This window comes from Anguilla anguilla, chromosome 10, assembly GCF_013347855.1.
Source record: "Anguilla anguilla isolate fAngAng1 chromosome 10, fAngAng1.pri, whole genome shotgun sequence".
In the NCBI taxonomy this organism is placed as follows: Eukaryota; Metazoa; Chordata; class Actinopteri; order Anguilliformes; family Anguillidae; genus Anguilla; species Anguilla anguilla.
The window spans coordinates 15,372,912-15,395,495 of NC_049210.1; the positions used below are offsets into that span (position 1 = coordinate 15,372,912).

General features: G+C 42.4%; 1 protein-coding gene across 3 annotated transcripts in view; it reads left to right on the plus strand.

Moving 5' to 3' along the window:
• The first annotated feature begins 2,692 nt into the window (after window positions 1-2,692).
• LOC118206623 (citron rho-interacting kinase-like) overlaps window positions 2,693-22,584 on the plus strand; it is a 77,464-nt gene continuing 57,572 nt past the window's right edge. For all 3 annotated transcript variants that reach the window (XM_035379512.1, XM_035379510.1, XM_035379511.1), the window contains exons 1-10: window positions 2,693-2,821; window positions 4,068-4,201; window positions 4,485-4,626; window positions 4,756-4,931; window positions 5,547-5,648; window positions 10,761-10,903; window positions 12,645-12,738; window positions 12,941-13,147; window positions 13,423-13,576; window positions 16,893-17,079. In XM_035379512.1, coding sequence (XP_035235403.1) covers window positions 4,103-4,201; window positions 4,485-4,626; window positions 4,756-4,931; window positions 5,547-5,648; window positions 10,761-10,903; window positions 12,645-12,738; window positions 12,941-13,147; window positions 13,423-13,576; window positions 16,893-17,079 — 1,304 coding nt within the window. In that variant the 5' untranslated portion in view covers window positions 2,693-2,821; window positions 4,068-4,102. The remainder of the gene's footprint in view (window positions 2,822-4,067; window positions 4,202-4,484; window positions 4,627-4,755; window positions 4,932-5,546; window positions 5,649-10,760; window positions 10,904-12,644; window positions 12,739-12,940; window positions 13,148-13,422; window positions 13,577-16,892; window positions 17,080-22,584) is intronic.

The following is a 22,584-nucleotide window of genomic DNA, read 5'->3' on the forward strand; positions in this document are numbered from 1 at the left end:
TCCCGCTGTGCGCGTGCCCAGATTTCACACGTCAGACTAACAACTTGTTTCAAAAGGCTTGCTATTGGCTGATCATGATAACGCCATTCTCGCTGACTATACCTGATGTGTGACGTAAATGCGTTCTTATTCAATTTTCCCTTAAGAAATACTTTGGAGTAAACAAGATTGTTGCACTGTCGCAATCAATCAATTATTTTGTCCTCTTTGGCTGCGATCCTTTATATAAACGAGAAAATATACGTTTCAGCATATCCTCTTAATTTGTTAATGACTAGAAACGAACACATACATATGTCACACCACAGAAACACCCACACACTCAAACATTTCTTTTTCTTCACTAACATTTTCTTCACTTTAATTTATATGCAATCAAAAATAAGTGTTTTTTCGGGAAAGAAGATTTCGACAACCAGAAATAAATAATTAGTCCCCCTCCCATAGGAATCTTTGAGAAGTGATTGTGAACATTAAGACCAATGGCAAGAAAGACTTTTTTATTTCCATCCCTCACTGAAGAGGACCGTAGTTTGGAGGCTGTGACCGCTCTGTGCTGTTTGGGGCTGACTGTCACTGCACAGTGGCTGTTTGAGCCTGAAAACAACAGGATTACCAAGATGTCCTAATCTTCCCTGCTCAGAATAAATCTCTCTGCCAACAGGAATCCTAAAACCAATGCCAGTTAGCTTAGCAATAAACAGCAGATATGGCTGTTTATGAACGGTATAAAGAACCTTATTTTGCCATTAACTCCCCCCTACCCTCCCCCACTCCACTGAACATTTTAATTTGAATTTATATAAGTGCTACTGCTACATTATTCCATGGAAATGCAGAATAACTATTATGTATTATTAGTATGGGTTCCTCTAATGGATGGATGAGATCATTTTTATTTCTCTTCTTTTCTTCTTTTCTTTTGCCCCTACAGCAGAGTGCATCAGTATGTGAACCATTTTAGAGAGTGCATATGATGTGTGTCTGTGTGTGTGTGTGTGAACGATTAAAAACAATAGCTGTGCTGGACTTTAATGTGAGGACACAAAAGAAGTAGGTCACTGCCTGGCTTTCACCATCTGAGCCTGGCAGATTTTCTTCTGAGGGATTGGGGTGGGGGCGCATTTTATGAACTGGTCAGCTAAAGTGGTTTTAGTGGCTTTAATCATTGTTATTAAAATGCGTTTGCTCTTTTATTTCTATGTGTCATTATGTGTGTGTGTGTGTGTGCTTGTGGTGCAATAATAGTAGCAATTATGACGCATACATCACATCAGTGATGTTACTGCTTATACTGACTATATTCTACTGATTTTATACATTTCAGTTTGGTCTTAGAGCTTTCATGATCCTCTTTTCAAATCAGAATCAAATCAGAATTTTTTGGTCTAATATCACATCAGTAAGGGCAATGGATACTAGATATACAAATGGGACGTGAAAACTTAATTGGAAACCAAGTTTAAAAAATATTGTCTTAGTATTATGTTTAAACTGCATTCAGCATTGAAACACCATTTTCCTGTATGTCATATTATTGATATAATGATTACATAGAATTGCACATTTGCCTTTTAATTTGGCATGTGTTTTGGTCTTGCAGGTTGTGTTCATCATTTACTTTTTTTTCTCATTATGGAATATTATGGGCAGGAGAGCCCTCGTGTTTCATGTTGTAGGTTATACTATATGCTGAGCAGGCTTTTTACTACTTGACAGAGCTGGTATTGTGACCGTGGATAAACTATACAGCTGTAGCCAAGAAATCCCACATATGTAAAAACCACCTGCACTTGCGTTACAGTACATCTATATAATACCTTACCAGCAAGGCACTTATTTACAAAGACTGGCTTTTTTGTGTGAAAGTAATAGCGCCATCTGCAGACAGATATTGGATAGCATAAAAGTTGTCTGATTTTGAATGGTTCTTTACAAACTGACAACAGAAATGAAGCACATAATAATAATAATAATAATAATAATAATAATAAAAATAATGATGATGATGGTGATGATAATAATCATAATAATCATAGTAAAGATTGTGTTTTATAATGGAGTTACACTTCTGTGTTTTAACTGGCAGTATGGAATCACCTCACATTTCAGACCATATGCTACAGGTTGTTCAGCACCTGGCTACTGGATACAGTATTTCTATAATTCACTGCTATTTAGAGTGTTCTATGAGGGGTAAAATTTTGGTCCATTTACATTTTTTATTATTTTTTAAAAATTGAATTTAGTTTTTAATCAGTCTTAAACGTATGCAACATACTTGATAGTAGCCTATGAATGGGTGACTGATTAATTTAGCCTCACACTGGTAAATGTTATAGCAGTAAGTGCTGAAGGACTAAATTAAGAAACACTCCGACCACAATTGTCGTTTTAGTCAGCGAGCCTGGTATTGCGTTTCGTTTATTTTAGGTCGTATTACTGTTGTATTGGATAGAACACTATACCCAGAGCGTATGCGTGGTACTCTTTCCAGGATAATTCACATTGTATTATATCCTCGTACAGCACAACGTCCAACAAGTTAGAAATGCGCTGAGTACGAAGAGAAAAGCAACACAGCTTTTCTTTTTTGTAAAGCAAGCGTTGACGTTACGACGCAACGCGGTTACGTAGATGAGAACGGTTACGTTAATAGTGTTACGGGAAGGCGCTGAAATTTGAAAGTTGTCAGGAGGAAAAAGGACTGGTCGGAAGGTCTGGTTTTTATTAAGTTAGTTATTTAGTTACTTACTGGAAAACAACAAATGTCAAGCAAAAACACACGCATGCCAAAAATTTAGCTATATTCTGCAAACCGGTAAGTGCTGTCATATATCGGTTATCCGGTTTGTTATTACCAAACGTTACAGAGTAACTAGACTATCGTTATCATGTCTCATAGCTAGCTAGCTAGTCTACTCTAGATAGATAAATTAACATTAGCAAACCAGATTGGCTATCTAGCTGAGATGTCGTAGAATAAGGCTGGTAGTGTATGTTTGTAATCTAAACGTTAACTATTCTACTAGTGTGACTGTACTAATTTAGCTGCCAACTGACGTTGCCCATGCTTTTTATGTTAACTTGAATGAGTAGATATTTGGCTAGTCTGACGTTATCGGCTAAGCATATCAAATGCATATCTAAGCTGTCTGCCGTACAGAGACTAACGTTATTGGTAGCTAGCATATCACTATAAAACAGCTATTTAACAACCTAACAGCCCAGATAAGTTATGCAATGTTATCTAAATAACTAACTTTAACTTACTAATTCTTTGTTTTTGTTGTTGTCAGAAAGGGTATGGAAAGGGTGACTAGTAGTAGATGGAAAGCGTTTCACTGAATGTCAATGTCATACTTGACCTCTATTGAACTGGTTGCCTCGTTCGTGGTAGCTAGCATATAACTATAAAACAGATATTTAAGAACCTAACAGCCCAGATAAGTTATACAATATTATTTAAGTAACTAACGTTAACTTACTAATTCTTTGTTTTTGTTGTTGTCAGAAAGGGTATGGAAAGGCTGACTAGTAGATAGAGTGTCACTGAATGTCATACTACTGAACTGGGTGCCTCGTTCGTGACACTGCTAGTTACAATAGCTAGCTAGCTACAATTTTCAAAATCAACCGGCCCTTGAACTTGCTGGTTATATTGTTGTTGAGTTGTACGTGGTTGCCCCACCTATACAAGTCAGCAATCCATCGGAGGGTTTGCCAGATGATTAAAAAATTTCCATCTCAACATTAAGTCATGTACAAAGCCAATGAGCCAGCCTTCCTGCATTGTTACACAAACTCAAGCTGCAACATGTTGTTTACATTAGTGCGATGATGCGTTAAACTGTGAGTCGGCTGTTTTTACATATAAAAAGTCTAACCAATGTGTAGTAAAATTTTGAGCAAATTGGACAAGAGGGCGCTGGACTCCTATCAAAATCCTGTTTGAACTTTGTGCCGACTGGTATTCAGGAATGATATTGGTAAATATCAGAAATGCTTTGTTTTTTGAACTGTGATAAGTCATCCTCACAATCAGGCTCTTTGTATTTCCATGGTAGCTCTTTGATTGCTGGTGCAGTATACCCAAGACGCAATGTTGAAGTTTAAGTATGGGGGTCACAGCAGCGTCAAAGATCTTGCCTGTCTGGATCCAATCACCAGCCGCTGCTCCCGCCTCAACCTCCTATTACAGGTAAACAGGAAGAAGAGTGTGTGTTCTGTTATGTGTTGGAGCTATCCTAGCTTAGGACACAATTGCATATAAGTATTTATTATTTTTTGCTGGTGTTATGTATATGTTAGCTAGTCAGAGGTCCTTAATATATAAAAGACAGTATTGTTGCAAGTAATGTCAAGATAAAGGATGATATTCTGAATGAAATGTCCAATTAGGCAGTTCAAGTGATCAAGAAGATTCCTGCCATTGATGCTGAGCCTAGTCTCACCAGTGTCACTTCCTTTCTGTCCTTCCTCAGGGGAAGGGCGGAGTCTATCCCCAGCAGGGTGGGGCTATCGTGACGAGGGAGGGGCTTCTCGAGGCCCTGCTCCTACTCTTTCAGGAGTGTAGCTCTCCAGAGCTCATGAAGATCAAATATGTGGCCAATTTTGTTAACAAGTGTAAGAAACTTTTTGTTTTCTTCTGCACACTTAACCTAATGTAATAAGAAACTGGGCTCTCTGGTTTTCCCCTGTTCTGTGTCTGGGTGAAAATATGAAAATATGAAAATATATGTGTCTCTGGCTCAGTCTCAGAGGTGGTGTCAGAGCTGCGGGAGCTGCAGCCAGGTCCGCGGGATTTTGATCTGAGAGGTGTGGTGGGCCGTGGGCGTTTCGCTGAGGTGCAGGTGGTTAAGGAGAGAGCAACAGGGGACATTTATGCCATGAAGATCATGAACAAGACCTGCCTGCGCTCCATGGACAATGTGGGATACTTTCCGTTCTACCTTATTTTTTACAGAATAATGCATGCAACTCTGTGTGAAGCTGTGATTCTGTTGTCTACTAATACCAAGTCCGGTAGATTCATTTCCTTATCTCAGTTTCCATGATTCCAGTAATTTATGTATTTAAGCCAATCAACTTACTCTGTTTTACACTGCAAAATGCATTGATTGGTGAGCCACTGGTAGGATTAATGATGCACCACTGTGCCATCACTAATTAATAACATACTTCAACAAAATAAGGAAAATGTAACATGAAATACTGTAAAAGAACTACATTGATTCTGGCGACCAAATAGGCCTACCTGTACCTTAATTAATTAAGATTAAGTAGTAGTGGCAGGCAAGTTCACAAGTTCAGTTTGAGGCTTAGCTTATAAAGTGGGATGTATCCTCTATGGATTAACACCAAATCGAATATGGAGTCAGTTTCCAAGCAACCTGAATGTTTAAAAAAAAAAAAAAAAAAAAAAAAAATGAGTTTGTCAGAATACTCAAAGGGACAGAGCAGAGTGAAGGGGGTGCAGTGTACCCCTGTGACAGTGGTGTTGGGTAAGTCTGCAGCCCCGGGCTCAGTGACTGTCCCGCCCACAGATGGCGTCTTACGAGGAGGAGCGTGGGATACTGTCTCTCAACAGCAGCCCCTGGATCCCTCAGCTGCAGCATGCCTTCCAGGACAAGGATAACATCTACCTGGTGAGTGATCCACCTGCTCAGTCAGATGATGCTGCAAGAAGTCACCCCGCTCAAAGCCGTGGTTCCAGTAGCTCCTCACCTTTGGTTATAGGTGAACTGCATTTACTGTACCAGGAAGCTGGCCCTTAGTACTGGTTAAAATAGGTGGAGTACCAGCATGGTTGTATAGGTGAGGTTCTGTTCTCTTTCTGTGTCACTGTTGCTTCAGTAGTCAGACTGCACTCAAGGAAGAGGAATGCTGGGATTGTTGTGGTGTGCTGTTTCCTGTGGGGGCGTCTCTCTTCGGTGCGTTGGTGCGGGTGGCTCTGGCGTGTGCTGGGCTTACATAACGGAAGCGGCTTAGTCACGGATCTGACCCGCTGCCTCTCTCTTTCTGAAGGCTCCTCCTTTCATTTGCACGGAGACTTCGGCCTATTTGTGAGCAGTTATGCAAGCTGTCACCTTCCTGTTCTTTCACCGGTGGTGCGGTTCAAGCCAAGCAATTTAAACCGCTGGGTTCATTGTGAAAGACCTGTCAGTGCTGACTTACGTAAGCCACTGATGTTCCCAGTAGGTTATTCACTCAATGTCCTGAAGAGGGTGCTACAGTATTATTTATCTGCCGTCTAATCTCCGTACTTTATTGGCAGGCTCTACCGCTTATTAAATTTACAGCACAAATCATAAGTCCTAACTAGGGCCTTAATCATAAGATTGTCCTTCTCAAATGGTCATTAGGAAAATTAGATCATAATTTTTTTTTTTCTTCTTTGCAATTGTGAGTAATGTGACCCTTCAGATAATGAGCAAATTTTGAACAAAATGGTGAACAGCTTGTACCCCATAATAATAGCGGTTGACTCGATTGAACAAATGGCATAGTAAATGAATGTTGGCTTGCGTGTGTTGATGCGTAATGTGACCCGTCACCCCAAAAGGAAGGCACTTTCCTACTGACTGCGTGCAAACATCGCTTGGATGATTGGTTTATTTCTCTTTATTGCCTGTCCCCTCAACTCTAGTTCATGTTCCACTCTGTCTCTAGAATTGCTCCTCTTTGTCTTCTCCAGCCAAACACACTGCAATATTACGCCATTCTTTTCTGTATAGCTCACTGACATCCAAATTCTCCATTACGTTAAAGAGGACTACTTGCCTCTCAACACCCCCAATTTTGTATACCTCCAGTCTGAACTTTGCCCTCTGTGACGTCTGTCCAGACTTCTGTGTCTGCAGCAGGACTTGTGCACCTCTGGTTTTTGGGAGTTGCAGTTTAATTAAATTTGTGGACTGAACATTCTAAATCATGACTAGGAGGTTCCTCACAGCATGTGCTACACAGCTTTTAGCTTATCATGTCTGTGCACCAGCCCAAGGAGCAGCTGCAAGCTTGCCACATCTTTTTCAGCAGCATCCTCCTACAGGCCAAGTGAGTGATAGCATGAGATACACGGTAGCTTTACTTCACACATTCCCATAACTAAAGTTTTGGTCTCAGTCCAGCTCATTACTTTGAACAGAGCATTGGTATGATGCAGGTGGTGCAAATTATTCAGTGGAAAACAAGCATTTTTGAATTTTTCCTTTTCATTTCGTATCATACATTTGTTTGTAAAATGTTGCAAAGGAGAAGTTCTGTGAGAAAGTAAAAAAAAAAGAAAAGAAAAAAGGCAAACAGATAGAATTCGTGTCTGCATAACATTGTGTAACATTTATATAATGATGACCACAGCGAAAGAGCACTGAGAGATTTGAACCCTACCGCAGTGATTAATAAGCATTTTGCATTGCCTCAGACATCTGGTGAATTGCATCTGGTGAATGCAAAGCCTTTCAGCTCTCGACAGGCTATTTTACATCACATTTTTCATCCAAACCCCTTATAACAGCTGTGTGGGAACATTTCACTGTGAGACAGGTGTCGGTGGCTTTTATTTTTCTTTTAGACATATCATCAGATTGCTGGCTCCATAGCTTGGTGCTTTAGAATCTTCCCAGTTGATATGGCATTTGTTGTCCACCTGTCCACTTAAGTACTTTTTGTGAATGGATAAAGTAAAGAGATTTATAAATTGTGCTTCTGTAAATGTCTGTTTCAACAACCAATCAGAATTCTGTATGTCTACAGCACCCAACTTAGTGAAATAACATAGACACGACAATGGTTTGGAAATAAAGGATGTATATTTATTGGCTATGATAATGAATATGTGACTAAGCTAATTGAAAACAATAATTTGCATAATATGAGGAATAATATTATACGATTATAATCAGAGGAAATTATAATTCTGTGACGGCTAAACATAGAGGTTAGCAGTATTACCATTTAATGAAGGTTAATTTGTGTTTTGGATTAGTGAAACGCTATTCTGTGTTACATGGTTAGTTAATTTAATCAGTCTCATAAAATAAAATTTTAACAATGTAAAACAACAAGGTCAGGGAATTTGCTGTACCAGACCAACATACGCATAACAAACATAACACAACAACAAACAGCAGTAAAATAACCGTATCCGGTATTTCAAGTTTTACCCTATGGTTTCATATCAGTATTAATTACTAAAATGAGTTTCAATACTAAAAAGGAGGCCAGTCCTTAATTCCGTTGGCTGATGCCTAATTGATCAAGCAGAGAGTTTATTCCTGGGTTACAAGAGGAAGGAGACAGGCATGTAATTATGTCTTGGTTGACAAAAAAGTTGATGATGAACGTGACTGAGCAGAGGGTCAGTCCCGTGGTCAGGGAGCCAGAGGCCCCAAAGTTCCCAAAGTTACGGAGTTGATAGGACACTCAATATATTTAATAGGCCAGGTCAGCTTGTGTTATTGGTGTGCAAGCACCCCTGTGGAGCGGTACAATGGGTGGTACAGTGGTTCTTGAACATGTTGTTATTTTTGGAAAGTCCCATTGTATCACTCCATGGGGTGCTCGTGCACCAATAACACAGATTTTGCCTGGGCAGGACACACAGACTGATGGCAGGAACTTGGATTCCTTATGGGCTGAAAACCTCACAACACCATTGGTGCATACAGGCCCCACACGTCTCTCTTCTGACAGGGGTGAGCATCTCCTTCACCACCCCTCCCATCGCAGCCCATCTGTGACCTCACTGGTCATGTGTTCCAATTCCCCTCGCTTCCACTGGTCAGAAAAAAACAGTGGGGTGCGGGTCAGAAGGTCAGAAGGTCAACTGGTGTTGGAACAGAGACCTTGAGGAAATTCGTTTTTAAAAAGGGTTTTGTATGTGTTCATTAAGAAATGACCACAGTGCATGTCATCCTGAGCCAGTCAAACACAGCGTGCGTTCTCTATGAATGTGATAATTAGTCGAGTTAAGCAGTTTGCTTTTCTTAATGAGGCCTGCTTTTTTTAATTAGCACCTGTCTTCCTACAACCTCAGTTTTCTGTATCTGGCACCAAAAAAAAAAAAAAAAAACCCTGTAAACACGAGTTTAGATCATTATCACTGTGCCATTTAATTGGTAAGCTGACATTTTAAAAGGTATAAAACCCTTGCTCTTAAATGCCAGATTCCCACAATTATACAATCTGTGGGCCCAGCCCCCGGGCCCACCTGCTCAACGGAATATTGACTGCTTGTGATGTCATTCAGGCAAACGGCACATGTTACATGAAGGCGACCTGTCAGATTGATGGATAGTGTGATGTGGGGAGGATATGACTGTTTAGCTTCTTTCTGAACGCCGTCTGTCTTTCCAGGGATTTCAGTGTGAGGCAGCATAGCAATTCTCTTTCAGGGAAAGCCCATTCATAATGCTGTCAGGCTAACTGAGACATTTATATAAATTTGGGCAAATATTTACAGAGAAATCCTTGCAAACCTTTCCCCCCCCCCCAAGCCCCCTTCAATGTTCAGCTGAGTGTTGGCTTGCAGAGTGTACAATATCTAGTTGCTAGGTAACGTCACCAGAATGTTGCGGTATTCGTTGCTGCAGCATAGCCCCTGATATGTTCATTCTGTATTTGAAATCTGACTTTTATACCGGTGTGTGTCACGAAGATACATTTTTAGACGCTTGTTCAGCTGACTTTGGACTGTTCTATTAATAGAAGTCTGATCATTGCTGAGGAACATTAGTCACTGACATAACTGACCCTAACATTGTGCCACACTTAATTGGACTTCCTGGGGGGGAAAAACAGCACTTTTTATTATCATAACGATTCATGTTATTATCGTAAATGACAAAATTCATGGTGTCAAGTTTTAAATCCATCTGTCGTGCTCTTTCTCCGCAGTTTTTCAAACATTGAATTGTAGACGGAGAACCATTTTACCAGTTTTTAGCAATGTGAGTTTAATCGCTGCTATTATGTGCGGTGATTTAAAGTGTCAAAGTGCAGTTAAAATGCAGTAGTAACTTTATTATTGTGCTTGTGCCCCTGGCGCTATTCCACAATGCGCCTTCTTGAATAGGGAAAGAACGTACTACACATTAATATCAGTCTTGCGGCGCATAAAAGGAATTGTGGCTTTATAAAAAAGTGATTGATGGTTCACATTGCTCAAATGTAACATAATTAAAGCCTCCTGTTGCGCTCTACATAACAGAAGGGATTACTGTTATTATCAGGCAGTGTATCAGAACTCCACAGGGCAGAGTGTAGAGATGATGTCGCTCTTTTTTTTTTTTTTGGGCTGCTCCTTTTGGTGCGCTTCCCCCCACGTCGCGCCCCATCACGACAGGCCCGGGGCTCTCATGGATCGTTGTTCTAAATGCGTTGGGTAATCTCTGAACAAACAGACACATTCACGCCCACGCCCCTCTGAGGGGGAGGATGAAGACCCAGCGCTGCCTTTTCCCGACGACCTCGCAATTACGGGCTGGGTTCAGGTGTCACGCGCTGTTTGTGTTTGTTCTACTAATGATAAAACGTACTTCTGAAACCCTGTAACGGTTTTGTTTTTGGTATCTTTGTGTGCTCGTGTGTGTGTGTGTGTCTGTGTGTGTGTGTGTGTGTGTGTCTGTGTGTGTGTGTATGTGTGTGTGTGTGTGTGTCTGTGTGTCTGTGTGTGTGTCTGTGTGTCTGTGTGTGTGTGTGTGTGCTCGTGTGTGTCTGTGTCTGTGTCTGTGTCTGTGTGTGCGCGTGTGTGTGTGTAGGTGATGGAGTACATGCCTGGTGGGGACCTGATGGCTCTCATGAACAGGTATGAGGAACATTTTGACGAGGCGATGGCTCAGTTCTACTTGGCGGAGTTGGTGCAGGCCATCCACACGGTGCATCAGATGGGATACGTCCACAGGTGAGATCTGTGAGGTTCGCTCCCCTTACATTTACATTTATTCATTTAGCACAGGGATTCTCTCATTTGTTTTCATCTCAAAGCCCCCTAAAACAACAAGCCTGTGGCTCAAGAATAACTCCCTACCTCCTGTAATATTTTTAATGTTTGATATCTTTAAGCACACCTACAGGCTGGAAGGCAGCGGCTATTTAACAGAGGAGTACATCGAAGAAGGTCTGAATAGGGGTATTAAATCTGGGAAAACCTAAAATCCAAAGAGTTGCCAAACTATAGGAAATAGGAAAAACTACTGAAACAAACAATGATGTACTTTAAGAACACCGTGTGACAAAATGATGAAGCAATATGCACAGTATTGAAAATCAGATGGAATTGAATTTTTTACAAATGTCACAGGAGAAAAAGGGTTTCATAACAACTGCCAGAACCAATTTATAAAGTACTGTAACTGACTGATTCATTGATGTTCTGAAAATCTAAATGTTACTGTTAAAATACACCTTGATTGTGTGGCTTAAATAAGGACTTAAAGCAGACAAACTAGCGCAGGAAAATAGAGTGTTAGTTTGTCCGCTTTAAGTCCTTATTTAAGTGTCACTGTCTCAATTACATAGTGCACTAGTAATCTAGAGCTAGAACTGGCTAAAGTACAATAGATTGTGAATAGCAGGGAAGAGAGGGTCTGTCTACAGAGACCCTTGCTGGAAGATGGCAGCATAGTACATAAAAGAGGCCAAAGAAAATGGAGCCAATCTTTTAAAACGGTCTGGCCAGCCATTAGCTGTCAGTCATTCTATTATAATGGTTACTGTACCAGTATTTGAGGCCAGTAGAAATGTCTGAATTTTGCACATTCAGAAGACTGACGTTTATTTTTTCTTTACATCTGTAAGGCTTATGATTAGTCTGTCGTAAACCATAGACTTCTGAACCCAATACACAAGGCTTCTCTCATATGCGAAAGGAAATAACAATGTTTAATTTTTCTTACCGTTTAGAGAAACAATCACAATAATTTTAAAATAATGACTTAGCAGCTAGTTTGCAGAAAGATAAGCTTTGTGTTACCCGCTCCTTGTTGAATTTATATTTTAGTTCAGACATCTTTTAGTAATGAGGGATAGAAATAGCAATGTGACGCAATGTTCTACTGTTGCTTCCTGGTTGTTAAGCCCAGAGTCCCCTCCTGTCCAAGCTGTTTTTGATATGTCTACTTCACATATAGCTATTACAAAACTGAAACCATACAAGGAAACTGGTTTCTCACATACTTCATATATCAGTCTCACAGTGACCAAGGGAATTCTATAGATACAAAAGTGATGTGATGGTACAGTTAGGTAAAGGCCTGCGATCGGAGGTGGAAAGTCCAGGGTTCACAGAGTAAAAGTCCTGCCATGTGTTTCTTCCACCTATGAACCGATTTCACGGACAAGTTCTACCTCCTGGATGAAGAATTATGCTAATCAGCAAATCCAGGAGATTGGAACAAAACACTGGGGAAGACTTTTTGACCTCTGCTTGGGTCCATAAACCTGGAGTACACTGTCTGACAATTGAGGGGATGTGTTGGTGGGAACCTTTTCACTGCAATTCACCAAAATAATCTGTTCCTGCAAATGTGCTATTTGTGCATTCTCTAAAACCACTGAGTGAAAAAAATGATGTTTTGCAACTCTGTGGTTGTCTCCCACACTCATTTCTTTTGCCCTTCCTCCTATCCCCCATCCCCTGGCAGAGATGTCAAACCAGAGAACGTCCTGATTGACCGAACCGGGCACATCAAACTAGCGGATTTTGGTTCGGCGGCCAAGCTCACGGCTAATAAGACGGTAAAGATGCACGTATTGCAGAGGACTCTTGATGCAGCTCCCAGCTGATTGAAATCACCCTGCCGTGGCATAGGCCAGAGACCTTACGGCTGATGCTGCTGCTGCTGCTGGCCCAGATTTTGAGGCCCTGCTGATGATGATAATGAAGAGACTGTTTAGCTGTAGTGGTGGTGACAGTGCTGTCAACGCAATGTTCTTGTAGGTTGTGGGTTCGAGGTTGCCTGTTGGGACGCAGGATTTCTTGGCTCCTGAGGTGCTGGCAGCGTTGAACGGGGGTGGCCAGGCCTCGTACGGAGTTGAGTGCGACTGGTGGTCCTTGGGGATAATTGCCTACGAAATGATCTACATGAAGTCCCCCTTCGCTGAAGGCACCTCCACCAAGACAATCAACAATATCATGAACTTCCAGGTCAGCTTCACTGTTGACTTTTGGGGGATTGTGACCATGTGTGTGCCAGAAATAGCATTGTCTTTGATCTCTGTTTTTTCTGCTGATGAATTTCTTGAACTGTCATACAATTTCTTGGTGTATATCTGAAATAGAGACACTTTGCCCTTGTGATTGTTGGTTCTGGATTGGTGTAATATTGCCAAAAACTGTGGCTGAGGTGAGCTTGTTGAAGGGATTCATACTACAGCTTGGGAAATGGGCTAGTTTTGAAACACCTTTTCAACTTTCCACAGCGCTTCTTGAAGTTTCCAAATGAGCCTAAAGCAAGCAGGAACTTTGTGGACCTGGTTCAGGGTTTACTTTGTGGGGCACAGGACCGGCTCGGGTTCGAAGATCTTCGCTGCCACCCCTTCTTCTCGGAAGTTGACTGGAGCAACCTGCGACAAGGTGAGCTCCACTTACTGTTGGAACAAGAGCAACCATGTGTGTATCAAAACACCATATATATTTAAAGTAGTATCTAAAAAAATCCCCTGCAATGAATCTTCAAAAGGTCTAATTTGATACAATTCTGGATATTGCAGAAAGAAAAATAATCCTTTAAAAATCCAGTATCGTTTGAAATGCCATTGAAAAGTCATGAAAAATATTAGTCTTTGAGATGGAATCCAGCTGTGATATGCACCCTTTGTTGAAGTATCCTTGTCAGTCCCTTAGAACACTGTCATACATGTCTTGGTCCTACTTTATCCTCCTGTAACAGATAAAACAGGTGAAATTTGAAAATTTGCCACAGAGCATAGAAACTCTGGTAGTGTAGAGAATACAGATACAGTAATCTGTTGAGCCTACGTTTAAATGGCCAGGACAGACATCAGAAAAATGCACAGACAATGCTATATCAGATGTTAACAGATTTTTAAATGTGTAAATAATATGTATGTTATTTATGTTGAAGGTCCATATGAATTGGCGGTATTTGTGACACATAACATGACTAATCTCCGTTTCTCAGAAAATGCTCTTGCGGTTAGCTAGGTTAAGGCGTGAAGCCCAACAACTAACTGCTGTCCTTCCCACAACAAACAATCAAATCATGATCCATTTGAAATCCATATATTAACAATGTAACAATGTCACATTGCTCTGTGGCAAAAAATGTAGTAGCACTTGAAATTAAAAATAATATAATGGCCAGTAATGTTTATTGTGCCGTTCATAAAATGATCGACATAATCTGCATGATTCAGTGTCAAGCAATGATGACTATGATACACTTTTTATGGGACATCCAGGGAAACAAGGATAAATGTATGTATTATCGATCAAGCAATTAGGGATATGTAAAAAATGTTTTGTAAATTCTTGTTTCTTTACTTTTGAAAATATGAAAACGTTCATCACAAACACATGTTAAATCCAGGCCAGTGGAGGTGGGGTGGTGTAAAAATGACCCAGCATGCTTTAGGTTTCTGTAGTTTCTGAGTGTTCTGCTTTGAGCTTTAATTGAGTGTTTCTGCGAGTGAATTTGCTCTCGCAGCCCCCAGATTTCTGTGCAGACAGAGATTGCAGCTCATGTTAAATACAGAGAGCATGAAGCAATTAGGCCTAAAGCCTGCAGCAAATATGGCTCAGTGTGTTTCTGATTCTCGCTCCATATTGGTTGACTAAGTCGCAGTGGGAGCTCGGAAACAGCACATTCAGCATTTTCTGTCTTTCTGCCCCATTATTTTTTGACTGGAGAATTTTGGGGACCGACTGTTTGAGGCATGAATCCTAGTTGTTATACCCTTCTGTCATTTCTCATTTGATAGTTTGCTTGGACTATCTGTACATATGCTGCGGGGGGTGGGGGGGGTATGTGTACCACTGTTGTTGGAGATGTTCCATCTGGATCGTGAGATGGCACACACATGTTATGTATTTTCTTTTTTCCTGACGTCAGTCATATTGCAGGTATATTTCATCTGGGAATAACGCCGGAACGATTTCAGGGTTCCCACGCATCCTGGAAAACGACATTTTTTAATGCAGTTTTCCAGTCCATGGAAAATCATGGAAAATGAACAAATTGCCAAAATGTCCTAGAAAATATTTTTAGTCTAACAATATCAGCCAAAACCACAGATGCCTCGGTCAGCAATCACATGATCGCAGGAGACCCATTCAGTAAGCATGCATTCAGATTAGGCGGTGTGTTTCTGTAGGCTGGATGAAGCAGGGCATGTTTCGGTATTGCTGCCCCCATCTAGAGCGGCAGAAGTGTGCTCTCCTGTCTCGTGCCAACGGCGGCCTGTGGACTTTTCACTGGCTCACATCTCAGGAGCCTCAGAGTGAGAGAGCCAGTGAGAGAGAGAGAGCGAGAGAGTGAGGTGTGGGGACCTGCAGAGATGGACCTGCTGTGTGTGTGAGAGAGGGAGAGAGAGAGAGAGAGGGCGAGAGAGACAGAGAAGGGGAAGGACACAGAAGAGAGGGGTGTAATGGAAAGGGAAAACCGAGAGAGAAGGTCTACAGAGGAGCATGGCGTTCCCACTCTCAATCCCAATCTGCTTTTGGCCCTGGTTTCAGAAGGTTAAACCAAGGAAGTATGCTGTGCCAACACAGACGGCTCTGCCATGAAAAGGGCGCCATCGTGTCACTGTGCCTCTGAGGTTGAAGAGCTGCTGTTTTCCTGTGCTGAGCGTTTCTGAATTGGCTCAATAGCCTCGAGCTCAGCGCCTGATTATTCTGCAGGGATTGCCTTGGAAGAGCTCTGTCTTTATGTAGATCGCCAGGCAGACCCATCTAATCGGGGTTTCTGTGGATTCAGAAAGCAGCCCTGAGGCTTGTTCTGTGCCTTGATGGGTTAAACTAAGGGAGAGCAGCTTGCACAAATTCATAAAAATGTCGGTGGACGTCCAAAGTCCAGAGGTTAGAAAGTAAGTCCTGCCATGTGTTTCTTGCACCCATGATTTCACTAATTAGTTATACCTCCTGGCTGAAGGATTGTGCTAATTAGCAAATCCAGGAGATTGGAACAAAATACTGGGGAGGACTTTTACTTTCTGAACCTGGATTTGGGTACAAGCACTAATGTAGCGCTAGTGCACTTTGGCACTGCAGAAACACGTGTAATTTTTTTTTTCATATAAGGTTGAAGGATAACAAAAAACGTGAGTCGTTTCTTTGTGATGCATAGTCTTTTTATAATTCCTAGATAACTGACTGTGCTTCCTGTGATGTTGGAACATTGGAGAATGTTCAGTAGTTATTAGGATGCCACCACTTGAGACTAGGTGAAGCAGGGAGAGGATGTTGTTATTTGAGGGGCTACCAAAGGAACGCCAGCAGACTGCCTGTACAGAACGGCAGGCTGGTAGCCCGTGACAGGGATGCGGATGTGCTGGCAGGAGGTAGATGCTCTGCTCTTCAGGAACTGCATGATGGGGTAGATGCCTGTGCAGTGGGATGGCAGAGCAAGCTCTCCGCTTCAGCTATGACTCAGGCTGCATGTATTACTGTGATTAGCGAGAGCTGCTGCAGTGTGGGGAGAGGGAGCGGGCGAGCGAGAGAGAGAGAGAGAGAGAGAGCACGAACGAGCTCGTGTGGGTTACTGCACTACACTACAATCCCACCGCATCTTCCCATTCCCTCAGTCACTCGCTCCCTCTCTCCCTTCTCCCTCTCTCTCTCTCTTTCTCTCCCTCACGCGCGAGCGCTGGAGCACACAGGCGCTCTCTCTCCATCCGTTCATCGCCTTCTGTTCTCTCCCCCCCCCTTCAAGCGCTCCCTCCCTTCGTTCCCGCGCTCCGCGCCGAGGATGACACGTCCAATTTCGACGAGCCCGAGAAGCCCTCGCCCCGGCCGACGGCTGCCCCGCTCAGACCCCCGCGCTCGGGCTTCCAGGGCCAGGACCTGCCCTTTCTAGGCTGGTTCTTCAGCAGGGCTCTGGCAGCGCTGGCCAGGACTGAGTGAGTACCGGGGCACTCTCAGGGGCTCGGGGGGGGGGGGGGGGTCTCTGCAGGGGGGACTGTGATGGAAGACCCTGACGGATTTGGGGATTTAGGGAGATCAGTGGGAGGCCGTGGGGGGTGGAGGCGGGAGGGGTGGTAGGGGGACTCCTCAGCCTGATGACAAGTGGCCGATGCAGAGATGAAGTTGTCTTGGTGCTTTTGCTGCTGCCCCAAACACACACGCAGAAAATGATCAGAGTAGTGTGGGAGGAGTGACTTCAGACCCACAAGTTTACTTTAACATGGTCTGTTTCTTGACCATTTTGATTGGAAAGTTGTTAATACTTATTAAGTTTAGATATGCCATCCTGAGACATACTTCCTTATTATTTCTGTAAGTCCAGTGCCTTTGTGCTCAGTCCAGTTCAAATGAATTGAGTGCAGTTACTTGCATTGATTGAGCTCTCCCGGAGAATGGGCTGTCTGTTTGTACTGCATATGTTCACTGTTGTTAAGGGGATGCCCTGCTCACAGTGCGAGCCCGTATGCTTCAGCAGGGCAGTCTTTGCAAAGTGCAGCAGTTGCAGGGAAGGAAAGAAAAGGCGTCATTAAGAAGTCACAGCAAGGGTCTGAGATTGTGGGACGGTCTGTATTTCTATGGAAACTAAACACCTCCACCACCCCCCCCCCACCCCCCACAACCTCCTGGGTCTTCCCTGGGTCCAGGTGATGGGTAGGAGCAGTGTCGGTCATCTTGCACACATGCACAGTCCTTCATTAGGCTCTGTCTGTCCATCTGCTGTGCATGTGTTTTGTGTTTACAGGGGGGCGGTTATGTGCTGAAGATGCCTTTGAAAATATCACGATGCGTATTAGGTCTGCATTACCGTGTCTGTTGGGGAAACGTTTTCCCGAAACAGTTATAATTTTATTTTTTATTATTTATATTCATGTGTTTTATAACTATTTTCTGTTGTTTGGTTCATCTCCATTTTGTGATAACCATCACAAGGAAAGCTCTAGCTTGTGAATAGGGCTTGCTCTTCCTCTCTTTATTTCTCTCTGTCTCTCTCTCCACATTGAGGTGGCTAATTAGAATGTCTGCTTCAGTCTCATCCCAGTGATCTAATGAGTTTCTGGGGATTTGACTGGAGGTGTTGGACGCGGCGTAGGGGGTGCTGGTCAGGGAGTCCACGGCTCTTAATCTCTGGGTTTATGTGGTGGGTGTAGGGGGGAGGGAGTAGTGGAGGTTGTGATTGAGCCTGCTGCCCATTCTACCACATAGCCATTGCTATTAAAAAGTAGGTGGGCTGGGCAGTGGTCCTAGAGGAATAACCTGATCTGCCAAAGTCCACAATCTGTACTTCTCTGTTTCATTTGTAATTCCAGGACAGTAGCATATGCATGTTTCTCAACCTGTGTCTGTTTGTCTGTGTTTGTTGCAAGGGAAGGGGCGTGGAGAGTGTGTGTGGGGGGGGGGGCTGAAGGGGGTTGGGTGGGGTGGGGGGGGGGGTGAACTTGCTGCCGTGGAGGAAGCGGTTGTAAGCAGCATGAAATGCCATTAGGCACGGTGTGGGCACTTCCTCTCATCAGCGCGCAGATGAAGCCGGGTTGTTTTTCTCTCCGGTGAGAATCTGCCGCGTCTGAACGCGTGTCGTGACACCAGCACTTTTCCGCCGCAGTTCCCTCCAGCGCCGGAGTTTTCTCTTCAGGAGCGGCGCTGTTCTCGTTTCTCTCTGAGCGATGAGCGATGTTTTATTTTTTTCGTTGCTGCGCGGATAGCGCCTCCCTCCCTCCCTCCCTCCCTCTCTCTGTCGCTCTAAGCGAGAGCGGCGCTGTTTCCGCCGGTCCGTTTGCTTTCGCGCCGTCGTCGTGACTCCCGCTGTGGCGAGCCTCCTGGCTCTCTGGGGAACGGGGGCAGGGTGCGACCCTGTGCTGGGAAACTCTGTCACTACCGACTCAACAGGTCTGGGATTCAGGGGTCCCCCGCAGCCCCAGATCTGGCCTCCCGTCACCCTGACTGCCGACTGGCTGTGGGGAGCCTGCATGACTGGGGCAGGTCCTCCCCGTGTTCTGCTCCCGCTCATGCTCGTGTGCTGAGTCATCCTATGATTATTCAGTACCAGAGAGAATGTTCTAGATATGTTCAGGTTCAGCTGTGCTTTTGAATTTTTATGTAGCTGTCTTGTCTCATTTTATGTTTATTTTACACCCCCCCCCCCCCCCCCATTCATATCCATATCCACTCATATCAATCTTTAAGGAAATGATAAATCTGTGGTCCAAGCTCCTGTTCTCTTGGATTTAAAAATGAACTGTGGGTAAATCTTAGAGAGAGTTCTTTGAAAGGGGGGTTGGAGGCACGAATCATTCAATGATGTATATAAATGCTGAGCGAAATCAAATGTTTCACTTGTTGGAAATTGCCAGACGGGGGAAAAAAAGAGTAATGGGTTACTAGATTACTTGCACTCTTGCAATCAGCTTCAAATCAAGGTGTTTTTATAGCACTGGAAACCTTTCACGCTGGCCTGTCGAGAGGATGGTTTCGATCCAATCGCAGAGCTAATTTACACATTGGCTGCCACCTTTCATTTGCAGGAGAAAAAATCTGGCCTGCACAGTAGAGAAACGTACCCATGAAAACTCTGCTTTTACTGTACTGAACTGTATCTGAAAAATCCAGTAATACAGTCATTACCTTTATTTGTGGTGCCTGTTGTGTGAAAATGTGTCTCAACATTAGGCACATAAAAGAGGGCCTTAATGAGGCTTTGCTAATTTATTCCAGGAAAGGAATTTGGCATAAAATTGATCAGGTGACTGATAATCAGGCCCCCATTCAATTCAATTTGCATTGTGTAGAGTCAACATATTGTCCAATTAACATTTGAATTTTACTGAAGTGGCCCAGGCTAAGTTCCTAATTCAAGGCTCAGTGGCTGTGCCTCCCTAGTGACTTGAACTCATGACCCCCGCCCCGCCACCCCCCCGCCCCCCCCCCCCCGCAATTGTCAGTCTTGCATATTTTCCATCCTGCTAAACAGTGTATAATTAGTGTCACATCTCATGCTCCCAATTAAAATGATTTATTCTTGCTTAGAGCATAAAGATATGCTGCTAAGTTCCCTGTTAAGTTTTTTTGGAGAATGTTTTGAAGAATGGTGTGGAAATGCGGCATGAGTGCTTTATTCTGCTCCTACTGTGGCTGCGTACTGAAATAAACATGAATATGAATAAAAAACAAAAGGTTATCAAATCAATAAAAGGGACAGATATCTGGAAACCAGTGGGAAATTGATTTTAATCTAGCTACACAGCTTTTCATTAAAATAGCTTCCTAGATAGACTGCCACATAGTTAATTCAGGTTGTGATTACGTTACTGATTCCATATAGGCTACAGGATTATAAACGATTATAAATTATATATATATATATATATTTTTTTTTTTTTTACAAATGGACTGGTTTTAAAATGGCCACAAGAAATTGCCACTTATTCTTTGGAAATCATTTGTACGTGCTACAGTTCATCTCTACAATGTCTTTTTTATTTATTAATTGTTGAAATCTATGCATGATACACATCATTGTTATAATTGTACATGAGTCCATGACTCATGATTGTGTTTAGGTCATAAACATATTTTGTTGGCTACACTACAAAAAAAAGTGAATTGTCAATTTAATAAGAAAAGCCAAGTTATCTTATCACACTGAAAGCACTGTCCATCTGTTAAAAAACAAAATACCTAATATCAGTCTGTGTACCTAATTATTAATATGAAAATGATGCCAAAGTTACAATTAAACTTTCACTGATTTTTCATAGAAACTAAAACCACATTCCAGAGCAGTGCTACCTGTTTTCCTGCAGTTGTCAGATTGCGTGGCCCTGTGGTTCTCCATCTTGCCATCTCGAGAGAATACAGTCTTTATGTGTGTGATCGATAAATGCTGTCTTCATGTTTGCCAGTGTCAGCAGAAAGCCTTTGTGATAGAGGGATGGGAGCACTTGTGGTATAGCATGGAAGCATTTTAGTCCTACGCTACTTGTTTTAACTCTTATAGAATCTTCAATGCATATACAGTACAGTATGTATTATATGTGTTATATGAAAAGAGCAAGCAGTTACATTTGCCATACCATTGATGTACTGTATATTCCATGACTCATGTTTAATATGGCTCTTTGGTACACAATTTAGCATGGTTTACTGAATATTTTTGGCAAAGATTGGTTATTCCTTGTTATAGTGTTTGTATCAATATGTATTTAATTTGAGGGCTTCATTTTGGTACATGATATAAAGTTTAGGAGAGGCTTCTCTACAATGGTTGGATAATGTTCCTGGAGCTCACTCTTGGGCCAAAAGCTAAAACTCCTTCATAAAGATGGGTGATCTTGTGGGTCTTGCACAGAGTACTGCATGGGAACTGGAAGAAAGTAGGAAAACAAAGTTAATTTCATTAAAGAAATTAGATTCAATTATTGTGTTTATTTAGGCCCCCTATTATTTCAGTAAATGTGCCATTTTATTTTACTTACAGGCAGTTTTAGGAACATAGAGCTTTTCAGTGCACCAAAGCGAACAAGGCGATGAAATTATGCATCTGTCAGCCATAATGCTCTTCAGTAACTCGGCCCTAAGCCCATTATTTGTTGGATTTGTCTTGTGGCATAGATTTCCCATTTCGGTCCTGAGCTATTTACTTTTTAAAGGTAAAACATCACAAAGCCATTATTTGCACTCTTGAAGGGGAATTCCGCTGCCAAACTACATTTGGCTCATTTAACAGATCAAGGTGTACAGTAAGTAATTCACTCTCTCTGTGTGGTTGGCTGGCCAAAACTCTCTCCCTATAGAGATATTGACAGTGAAAGGTTGAAATTTTGGTAGAGGTATACATCATAATGACGTACACCTCTACCCTTCCTCATTTTGCGGGTAGTTTGATTTTGGAGATAACTTCAACGTAGGTGCAGGGGGTACTATTGTTCATTATATTGCTAGCTAGCGAGCTTCACCGTGTTTGATTCCACATTTTAATGAAACAGGCTCAAGTTGGCTAACGTTACCTCGCTGCTAGTTGTGTTTTCCTACTGCTGCAAAATGCAGTGCTGGGTACCAATAATGGCATCTACCATACACACATTATATAGCCACATATACTGTAGAATACCGTGGACGTATTGCTGACAGTAATAAACGACATATGTGTTACTGGCAGTAATGTGTTATATTTAAAGTGCATGCCTGTGTCTTGCAGTGGGTTAATTGCACAAATCGATCTTCTTGAACAGAGAGCTTTTTATTAAAAAACATTTAAGCCAACGCTTCCGGTAGAATGACAATGTGAATGGAAGTACCTGACACAAACCTTGTAGTCTAAACAGTGTAACTACATGTGAAGTGACTAAAAACCCAGCATTGAAAACATTGGCAGTAGAACTGGTAATACTGCAAATTGATTTCTCCGACCCACATAGCGTTACCTATGTCTTTATTCCACTAAAATG